This window comes from Anolis sagrei, chromosome 3 (assembly GCF_037176765.1).
Source record: "Anolis sagrei isolate rAnoSag1 chromosome 3, rAnoSag1.mat, whole genome shotgun sequence".
Classification (NCBI taxonomy): Eukaryota; Metazoa; Chordata; class Lepidosauria; order Squamata; family Dactyloidae; genus Anolis; species Anolis sagrei.
Window position 1 is genome coordinate 198,182,057 of NC_090023.1, and position 11,580 is coordinate 198,193,636.

Below are 11,580 nucleotides of genomic sequence, written 5' to 3' on the forward strand. Positions count from 1 at the left end.
GAGGGATGTAGTGCGGAGCCAGCATATGCCACTGAAAAGATGCCATTGTGATGAGGTGGTTATTATACATTTTGCCATCTTGACTACACTCTGATGTTTATTAATCACATCCGATCTGGTTTTCATCTTTGAAATGTTGGGAGATATTGGTGCATTGGTTTTTATGTTGACTTTACTGTAGCTTGGGGCTCCTAGTGGTGCAGTGGGTTAAACCGCTGAACTGCTGAACTTGCTAACCGAAAGGTTGATGATTCAAATACAGGGAGCAGGGTGAGCTCCGGCTGTTAGCCTCAGCTTCTATCAACCTAGCATTTCAAAAACATGCAAATCTTAGTAGATCACTAGGTACCACTTCAGCAGGAAGGTAACAGTTCTCCATGCAGACATGCTGACCACATGACCTTAGACGTGCCTATGGACAACGCTGGCTCTTTGGCTTAGAAATGAAGGTTATTACCACCTCCCAGAGTTGGACACGACTAGACTTAATGTCAGGGGAAACCTTTACAGTAGCTGCTTTAGAATATCCTCAGAACAAATAGTGAATAAATAAATAAACAAACAAACATGTTTTGCCTATGAAAAGTGCCGACTTCAGTTCATTGCAACCCTAGAAAGGAATGAAAAAGAATCCTCTCTTAAACCCTTGGGACTGGAGCTGCAGCTACTCAGAATAAAGAATATTGAGCAAGACAGACCAATGGTCTGTCTCAATATTAAGGCAGCTTTTTCTTTTCCATTCACAGTATTGTAGGTGGAGAGCAGACTATTTAAATCCTGCTGCTTTTCAAACGCAAGAATGTTGGTGCAATGAGATAAAAAATATTTGGGCTGCTCTCGGGACAATTTGCTCTAAGATTAAGAAACCGACCATTAATTATTGATATGATTTGTCCAGCCATAGCATTTATTATTGCAGCTCTGCTACCCAGGGACTTTGGAATTAAAGACATCCATAATCTTTCTTGAAAAAATACTTGGTATTTCCACAGTTTCAAAACATTTCAGTGTTTGTTTTAATGCCTTCAAAAACACAAAATGTCTACTTGCTCATTAAAAATGACCCTCAAGTGCGGATATATTTTAAAGTGCTGCTATTTAACTTGTAATATAAACAGACCCTCTGGTAAACCTACCACACGCAGTTTGAGAGGGGATGTTCTTTGGTATCCTGGGGAGAATTAAACACATGTTACTGTTAACATTTCCTTTCAGTATGAATGTCTCTCAGTCTTACAGCGGTAAACGTATCTGTGCTTTTCATCTATAATGCCTTCCAGCTGTGATACAAGTTTGGCAGGTAACAATATATGTTGTGGACATCAGCAGATGAATAGGCTGGTATATACCCCTGGTGTAAGCAAAATTCATATTTACTTCTGAGATATGTGAAAGCAGTTCTGACAGGGGGAGATGGAATCCTAGGATGAGAAAATACGATTTTGTATTTTTGCTTTGTTGATGAAAAGTGGACAAGTGATAGATGGCTTCAACTAATATCCTTACTAATTTAGGAGGCTATCGCTGACAAATTACCATACAACTGGAGGGAGTCATTGAACAGAATTACAAAACTAATCTACTCTGCATAGAAATATTTGTGATGAAATATCTTTTTTACGCATGGAAAAAATGCAAAAACACAAGCAAAATTAGATTAGTTCTGTAACTCAGTTCAGAAAACTTCTAGCATAGCCATTTATCAACGATATCTCAAAACATGACTGAATAATAATAACAAATGTAAAGCTCAGCAGCTGCAAGGGAATGACTTTTGAGTTTACTAAAGCTGTGGCTTGGCTGTTGAGTCTGATGCAACCACTGAAAAAGAGAAGAATTATCCTTCAAACATTAATGGGAACAGCAGCTACAGATAGATAACAACAGAAAGAATGCTATAACAAGTGAGATGACTTCCGGGTTGGGAGCGGAGAGAGGCAGCAGCATGGAGCCGGAGCTCCGTGAAGAATCGTGAGCGGTGAGAGGAGAAAGCAACTTTTTCCTCACAGATTCCTTATCTTCGGGCGAGACAGAGAAAGGAGAGTTGGTCTGCAGAAAATCACTTTGTCTGATCTCAAAGTGAAGACAGCTCCCGCCGCGATATTGTCCTCTTCGCTACGCTCTCAACATCCAATATATTCAACAGATTCAAGTAAGACTGCAATATTTGCTTTTTAAAGTACACTATCCACGTGGTGTTCTTACGAAGGAAACCTGTCAAAGTCTGTCTCCACATTCCTGCTTGTAAAGTTTACGATCCTTAATTGCCTTAAGTGTCTCCCAAGAAGAGCCATTAAGCTGTTTGCTACAACAGTAAATCTTTGAAATCTTGCTCTGTGGTTTGACAGGAGACAGCAAAACCTTAAAGGCCAGATCTACATAAGATCTATATAAGCAGAAAACAGACTGAGCTTTGCTTTCTTCTCTTTAAAAAAAAATGGCAAGATGATTAAAATGCTTAAAATGCAACTGAAAAAGATGGTGGGCTGAACCCAGCTTCTCTTCCGCCCCTTCTCAAGCACGTCTCCATCTCTCTCAGGCAGATAACACTGCTGCAGCGACCTTGAACAAACGCTCATAAACTACAATCAATTATGGATAAAGGGTCACCGCGGACGCCCAAGGGACCAATCTCCTCCTACGCGTCTGCAGCGTCAACAGTGGTGACAGAGAAGGCAAAAAAACCCAGTCAGTCTCAAGAGAAGACGCTTTCAGAAATTAAAGCTATGTTTGTGGAACTTAAGACCTCAATGGAGGCAGTTACCAAAGAACTGAAACAGATCTCTGAACGCCAAGAAAAGACTGAGGCAAAAGTGAACAAACTGGACACTGATCAGAAACTTATTAAAAAAAGGCTTGAAAAAACAGAAGGGGCTCAACAACTCTTTAATGATAAGCAAGAAAGTATGTTGGATAACATGGCCATGCTAGAACTCAAACTTGCTGATAACACTCTAAGATTAAGAGGGATCCAAGAGGGGGAAGAAGGTGACAATCTGAAGTTGTTTATAAGTAAATTGTTGGCAAACCTTTTGGGGGAGGATGACCTCTCAGTGATGATGGATTCCATATCTGCATGCTACAGAGTGAGTTCTGCAATAGCAAAACAAAAGAAACTCCCCAGGGACTGCATTGTGCAATTTGTCACAAGAATATGCAAAGATATTATTTTGAAGAAACAATATGAATCCCCCATTATAATAGGGGGAAAGAAAATTTTGATGCTAAAAGAGATCCCTGGAAGGTTCTTGAAAAAAAGGAAAGACTTTGCTTTCCTAGTGAGCAAACTCAAACAGAAGAAGATATCCTTTCGATGGCTCTACCCTCAAGGAGTGGCCTTTTACTACAAAACCAAGAGACATTCTATTTCTGATACCATGAAGGCTGAGCAGTTCTTAAGAAAATATCACAAGGACTTTGACGCTGAAGAAGACTCCCAGCAGGAAGAAGAAAGACAAAAAAGACAAGGACATGGCAGAAATAAGAAAGAGAACTTGGGGCAAAACCATCAGTTCCATACAGAAGAAGAGAAGGAGCCAGAGCAGGAGGAGGAGAAAGAAATGCCAGCTGTTCCAGAAGAAGAGAAAGAAAAAGAGGAAGAAGTTGGGTAGCAGTGGACTCTGTTTGAGAAAGTTATATAAGTTATATAAGTTTATCTAAGGGGGAGACGGGGGCGGGGGGCGGGGGGAAGCAGGGTAATTATAAAATGCACTGTTAAAATGGGCACCAAATCTCTGAATACTATTGTTTGGAATACGAATGGCTTAAACAGTGGATCAAAGCGTAAGAAAGTATTTCATTTCTTGAAGAAAATTAAGCCTGATATAGCTTGTTTAGTGGAATCCCACATGGTAGAAAAGGATATACATCTATTGGGGCAAGAAAGACTGGGCCAGTTATTCACCTCTTGCAATTGTAAGAAAACCAATGGGATTGCAATATACATTAAGAAAATGCTGTACCCTGAAGTAATTTTCTCAGATAAGGAAGGCAGGATTCTTATAATCAAGGTTCTCATCCAGGGTAAATCAGTTCTCATAGTAGGTATTTATGCCCCCAATACCAAACAAAGTGAATTTTACAAGACATTTGCGGGTATACTTGCCGAATATGGTGAAAAAGATATGATTTGGCTAGGTGACTTTAATGGGGTCATGGATACAAAGTTAGATAGGAGTAATAGAATAAAAAAAGACAAGAAAGAAGGCAGATTACCGGGTGCTTTTTTGAAAGAAATACATCAATGGGATATGTTTGATATCTGGAGAACTCTCAATCCAACTGGGAGAGAATTTACATACTACTCCCACAGACACAAATCAGCCTCCAGAATTGATATGGTATTTGGTACAAAAGACATCATCTGCAGAACAGAAAAGATAGAGATCCTAGCAAGAACATTTGCAGACCATAATCCGATTCTATTGAAACTAAGAAAAGAAAATAGCAACAGGGGGGGTTGGAGAATGAACGATTATATTCTGAGGATACAAACACATAGAGATAAAATTGGAAAGGAATTAAAATACTACCTGAAAGACAACACCAATGATAACCTAGAGGATAGGGTGGTTTGGGAGGCTGGAAAAGCTGTAATAAGAGGGGTATTAATTCAGCAAAATTCAATTTGGTACAAAGGTAATAATAAAAAGCAACTAGAGTTATTAGTCAAGATTAGAGGAAAGGAAATAGAGCTGGAGATGAAAAGAGGGCAGCGAAAGGAAATTCTGGCAGAATTGAAAAACTTAAACCAGCAATATGACCTCTTGATTGCTAATGATATTGAGAGGAAAATCAGGTACAATAGGTACAACTTCTTTGAGAATGCAAACAAGCCAGGCAAATTTCTTGCCTGGCAGCTGAAAGGTACAAAGAAATCCCAACTGATTACCAGAATAAGAAACAATGGTGAGACAATTACAAACTTGCAGCAAATCCAGACAATTTTTGAAAAATATTACTCAAAGCTCTACAAAAAAGAACAGGAAGACTTAGACAAGACCATTCAATTTGTTAATGAGACCAAGATTGTAAGATTAACTGAAGCAATGAAAGCTAATCTAGATAGATCAATTTCACCAGACGAACTAATGGAAACAATAGATAAGATTAGGCCACATAAAGCTCCTGGCCCAGATGGTCTTTCCCCACTCTATTATAAAACTTTTAAAGAAGAGCTGACACCATTACTGGTGTCTGTAATGAATAAAGTCTTGGAAAAAGGTGAGATTCCAGATTCTTGGAAAGAATCCACAATTGTACTAATCCCAAAATCAGATAAAGACCTAGACCAAATTAAAAATTACAGACCCATCTCGCTTCTAAATTGTGACTATAAATTATTTACTACAATCTTGGCAAACAGACTCAAACAGACATTAGCAGAAATCATTCATAAGGATCAAGCGGGATTTCTACCTAATAGATACCTGAGCCAAAATGTCAGAACAATTCTGAATGTTTTGGAGGTAGCGGAGAGCGACCCCAATAAAGATTTAGCATTGTTTTTTTTGGATGCGGAAAAAGCTTTCGACCAGGTCAGCTGGGTTTATTTGGAAAAGGTCTTGGATTTATATGGGGTGGGCCATCGCTTTAGAAAAGCAGTGGGGGCAATATATTCTAAGCAATCTGCTAAGATAAAAATAAATGGACAGCTGACAAAAGCCATAGATATACAGAAAGGGACTAGACAAGGCTGTCCACTTTCGCCATTACTATTCATTTTGGGATTGGAAATTTTGAGTATAAGAATTAGGGATGACAATGAAATTGAAGGGTTCAAAGTAAAAGGCCAGGAAATCAAAATCAGAACATATGCAGACGATATGGTTTGTATTTTATCTAATCCAACACAGAGCGTTCCAAAATTATTAGAGGTAATCAAATTGTATGGAGAGGTTTCGGGTTTTAAAATAAATAAAGATAAATCTAAATTTATTACAAAAAATTTAGACACTAAAATTATTAGGAAATTAGAGGAAGTGGCTAACTGTAAAGTAGTCCCGAAGATAAAATATTTGGGAATAACTATCACAAGCAAGAACATCGACTTGTTTCAAAATAATTATGTGAAGACATGGTCGGAGATCAAAGGAAATTTGAACAATTGGCAAAAGCTACCATTAACATGGCTGGGCAGGATTGCAATTATTAAGATGATGATACTTCCCAAAATGCTTTTCTTTTTTCAAAGCATACCTATTATTAAAGGGACTAAAATTTTCAATTTGTGGAAGAGGGATATCATGAATTTCATTTGGGCAGGGAAAAAAGCCAGGATTGCTTACAAAAATTTAATTGATACCAAAGAGAGGGGAGGACTAAATTTACCAGATTTAAAAACCTACTATGAGGCTGCCTGCATGAGCTGGGTCAAAGATTGGATACAATTCCGGAACATAAATCTACTAAATTTAGAAGGACATGGAATCAGATACGGATGGCATTCTTACCTCTGGTATGAAGGAGAGAGATTAAATAAGGCATTCAATAAACATGTAATTAGGGGAAGCTTAATAGATGTTTGGAAAAGATACAAATTAGGGATGGAATCCAAAACACCCCTGTGGCTGAGGCCAATAGAAGCCATTGGGAGACCCACCTGCAAGGATGATGTCAGAACATACGGGGAACTACTTATCAGGTCCAATGGCCAATGGGCACTGAGGGGAAAAGACGAATTGGGTATTAAAGATTGGTTCCGATATCATCAATTATACGATAGATTCAAAAAAGACGAGAAGAGGGGATTTGCTTCCAAAAAATCAGATCTGGAAACTATATTAGATAAAGGGGAAAAAGGATTAATAGCCAGATTATACAAATATATTTTACACTATAATTTGGAAGATAATCGTGTTAAAACCCCCATGATCTCATGGGCAAAAGATTTAGGGAGAAGCATAGATTTTGACACCTGGGAAAACCTGTGGAACAATGGATTTAAATTTACAGTGGCAGCTTCAATTAGAGATAATGTATATAAAATGTTCTACAGATGCTACATAACTCCAACCCTCCTAGCCAAAATGGACAAGTCACAAACAGGATCCTGTTGGAGATGCAAAAGAAAGAAAGGGACTTTCTTTCACGTATGGTGGTCGTGTGAACTGGTGCAGATCTATTGGAAAAGAATAATAAAGGAAACAAATAAAATGATTTACAACAAAGTAAAAAAGAACCCAGGGATGTGCCTATTAGGGATATTCAGAGACAGCTTAGAACAGCCAGAGAGAGAAATCTGCTTGTACAGCTTTGCGGCTGCACGCATTACAATTGCCAAAAATTGGAAAGGGGAGAAAACATTAAGCATCAAAGATTGGAAGGATAAATTGTGGGATTATGCACAGATGGCTAAGATTTCAAGCAATTTGAAATATGAAAATAATGAAATATTTGAAAGAAACTGGAAGCTGGCCTTAGCATACTTGACGGGAGAGCTAAAGAAATAAAAACAAGAGGAATTTATTGAATTAGAAGTATAGAGGGTTAAATAAGTTGTGCATAAATCCTGCGTGGATTAGTGACGGAAGTCAAGGTGGTGGGTAGCACTGGGGGTGGGTGGAGGGGTAACTGTATGGAGGGTTGTTTGTGTATGTGTGTTTGTTTGTGTATGTGTACATTTTTGCAACATATATGGTTGGTGTATTATCTTTTCAAAATAAAATTTAATTATTAAAAAAAAAAAAAAAAAAAAAAAACAAGTGAGACATAAGATAAGGTGTGTTTGCTTGTGTTTGCCAGTATTTTACATAGATGCAATTCAAAGGCAACTCAAATAATCTATTGTTCCCCTCTTATGATTCCTGTTTTTGATACTGTTGCTTGCCCTGGAAGTTAGCAAGGATGAACCGAAGTACAGAAGGTGTATGTATATTTAGCTCCTTTGAAGATGACATAATTGCTCTCAGGGAAAGTACATATTTCTGAGCTTCTTAATGAATAATAATAATAATAATAATAATAATAATTATTATTATTACCTGCCTCTTCCTGTGGCTTGAGGCAGGATACAACATCATTAAAACAAGAGATAAAACAGACATACAACAGGACATAGAGAGTTAAAATACAAGTTAAAATCCACTGATGAACTGCAGATTAAAATACATAGTGATCAACTATTTAGGCCAAAATATGTTTCTACATATTTTGGCCACACAGGAAAGCTTGGAGAAGACAATGATGCTGGGGAAAATGGAAGGAAAAGAAGAGGGGCCAACCAAGGGCAAGATAGATGGATGTTATCCTTGACCTTCAAGGTCAAGTGTCTGACTTGACCTTGAAGGAGCTGGGGGTAGCGACCATTGACAAAAAGTTCTGTGTGGGCTGGTCCATGAGGTCACAAAAAGTCGGAAGCGACTGAACGTATAAACAACAAATGTTTCTGCAATACTCACTCAGCAGTCTGTGATTTAAGACTTTATTGCACAAGGCAGATAAAACTGCACTGTAGATGGACTGTTACCTTTTTTTGTTTTTCGAAGCTAAAATTGCAAAATTGCTTTAAAATAATTTAAAAATATACAAAATAGCTGAAATGCAGGAAGGCAGGGTTATGAGAGTATGCTCACAGGAACTTGAATTGCCAAATTAGTGAAATAAGGAGAGGTGCAATATTGAAGGTGATCGACTTGAAATATATTTGCTATCAATGATGGTATGACTGCAGTGGAATAGAAGGTTCATGCCATAAAGTTCTTTCTCTGATATTTTATCTAAATTCTGCAATTGCATAGCATCCTTGCATAAAGGGAGAATTATTACACTAGTACACATGTGAAAGGTAAATTGAATTTTGTTGTTACGGTCACAGATCTGGAGTGTAAAATTTTAAAACATTAAAAACAGACGTTTTTCAAAAGGTGTTCCCATTAAGACCAGAAATTCACAACATTAAAAGCAGAAAGTCCATAATATGTGACAGCCTTTGCCTTTGATTGGGTTTGTATTTCCTATCCCAGTCTTGGTACAGGTACCAGTTTGCCAGGCTCAGAAAAAAATTGCCCCTCTTCTCCTCCCTTCTACTCTCTTTTCAACCAAACTTTTCCCCCCTCATTTATCTTTCTCTCATCTCTTGCCCTCTGCTCTTTCATCCATTTGTTCTCCTAATCCTCTCCACTCTCCTCACCAGCATGTCTTTCACATCTCCTTTACCCTGTATTGCCATATTTTGCTCCTTCTAATCCAGGAAACCCCAAATGTAGGTTATTTCTGTCATTATATAAACAATGTAGTGGGGTATGAAAAGACCCGTAATCCACTTATGTGGGCAAATTTGGGAGTTTAAGGGAGCACATTAATTCTTCCATGAAACTTGGCCAGTCCCATATATGCCCTGTTAAAATTAGTTTTTCCCTCTCAGTACTCACTAGGGGGCAGGGAGGATATTTTCATCTTACATTTGGCTGCTTAGAGCCAGGAGAGGCTCTTTTTCACAACAGGAAGCTACCTCCTGTTCTCTTTCTTTCTTTCTTTCTTTTTTCCCTGCTGGAATTATACAGAGTTGAGAGACATGGCATAATGCCTCTCATCTCTTTAAAGGGCACCTATGGCCATTTTGGTGCAATATTTTGACTTCTGGGCAGCCCTAGTGGCTGCAAAATGATTTGGTGAGCCACACAGTAGGCCACACTATGCTCCCACATTAAAGGAAGAAAACAGAAGTTTGGGAGTGTTTTGTTTATTTGCACATAATGTGAGGATGCACAATCTTTGTGTATCGTCACACCTTTCTTTGGCTGAAAGGCTTCTGTGACTTTGCTGCACAGAAATGTTAATATTCAACAGGCATAACATTCCTGGGAATGTCTGTGCCTTGTTCCCTCCTTTGACTTTACATTTTCTCTTGTCATTGTCTGTTCTGTTAGTTTTATGTATCAGTTACAAACACAGAATTAGTTATTCACAGTGCAAGCAGGAGGAATACATCACAGACACTAAAGTGTAGAAAGCAGCATGAACTGGTAGGATTAAGCACCCAACTGGTAGGATTAAGCACCCCGCTTTAAAAATATGTTTGATTTTTTTTTCTAAAAGACAGATTTGAAAGCAACAAATCCAAAAAATCCTGGAGCTACTTGTCTGCAATTTATTTCCTTTAGGATCTACTACACCTCAAACTTTTATGCAGTATGGCTAAAAAGATACCACTGTTCTGTGAAAAGCACAAAAGCCTTTCCCACATGAGAGATCTAAAGATTTTGATTGCTAAATCTTGATTCAGATTTAAGATCTGAAGCAGGTCAACTTGGGTCTGAATTGACCTTAAAGAGACTGGAGGCCCAATATGAATTATTGAATTAAACTCCATATCCAGTTGCAGGACAGAAATATTTTCTTATTTCTTCCCCCCTAGCCCTTAGCTTGGCTATGGATCCAGTTGATAATTATAATCTGATAATATCTAATGAAAGCTAACAAATCTTTTCTCATAACATGGTCACCATGATGTTTGTTGTATGACATGTTCATATATAGTAACAACACAAGGTATTTTTTTTTACATTTCCTTTCACAGTATAGGCAGTATCCGAGTTACAAACATCCAACTTATATGTGACCTCATCAGGCGGGGACACCGAAAGAGCCTCCTCGAAGACTGTATAAATACAGTTGGCCGTCCCCTGGGCAATGTTACTTGTGAACGGCTAATCTTCCCAACCCAAAACCATTGCTTTACAATATTTATGCAATGCTTTTGTCATAAAATAATAATTAGGTGGGATAAAATCAGCATCCCAGGATACTTTTACCCTTTCTGGGGGATAGAGACTGATGCTGGACACCACACATAGGCCCTGGCCCCAACTGCTTTCACCCCAACATGGGAGGCTTCCTGTGTTGTGCTGGAGTCAGCATGGGGCCTCCCCACAAGGGCAACGCTTTCCACGTGTGATTGAGAAAACGTTGTGAGAGGGAGCTGTGCGTGGGGCAACAGATTTGCCCCACTGCTTCCACTTTCCTTGCTGATAGCCAGATGAAGTGAGACACTTCTCCTGGCCTTTCTGATAAGGTCAATAGAATGGGGGTGACACAACAAGAAGTGTAGGCAAATTCACTCCAGAAAGAGTTATGCAGAAAAAGTGCCTCCACTGAAGATTTATCACCAATCTTTGTTTCCACAAGAAACCAATATTTTTCAAAATTAAATTATCACAGAAAAAAATGAGGTGAAATCCTCTCAAAAGATAGCAAAACAAACACCACAGTGGTGTCAATACTTCCCTATGCTATTCAAAGCTATATATATATCTCATACCATGTTTTCCCAAAAATAAGACATACCCATAAAATTAGCTGTAGAAAGTGAAATGCAAGAACTTTCCATAGTGGCAGCTGAGGCGAGCCCGGGCTTCCTTCCCTCTCATTTCCTACCTCCTTCTCCTCCTCCTCATTTTCCTTCTTCTCCTTCTGTTCTTTCCTCTCTTTGGGCCAGGCCAGGCTTCCTCCCCAAGTAAGTGAGAGAGGGAGTGAGTCACTGGCTCCAATTGCGCTGCAGTTGGTAGTGCTACTTCCCTTTGTTTTGTTCCCCTGGGAAGTCTCCTCAGTGAAGTGAGGAGCAGGACGCTGTGCTTTAGG

The 11,580-nt window shown here is 38.7% G+C and overlaps 1 protein-coding gene across 1 annotated transcript; it reads left to right on the forward strand.

Annotated features, from left to right (window-relative positions):
• The first annotated feature begins 1,924 nt into the window (after nt 1–1,924).
• On the forward strand, nt 1,925–3,611 carry LOC137096589 (uncharacterized). Its single transcript, XM_067466267.1, has 2 exons — nt 1,925–2,152; nt 2,540–3,611. The coding sequence occupies exon 2, from the start codon at nt 2,595–2,597 to the stop codon at nt 3,609–3,611; it is 1,017 nt and encodes a 338-aa protein (XP_067322368.1). The 5' UTR covers nt 1,925–2,152; nt 2,540–2,594.
• Nucleotides 3,612–11,580: the final 7,969 nt, after the last annotated feature.

Excerpts from the sequence above, each read along its gene's own strand:
- LOC137096589 (XM_067466267.1), top strand. The coding sequence starts at position 2,595 with ATGGATAAAGGGTCACCGCGGACGCCCAAGGGACCAATCTCCTCCTAC.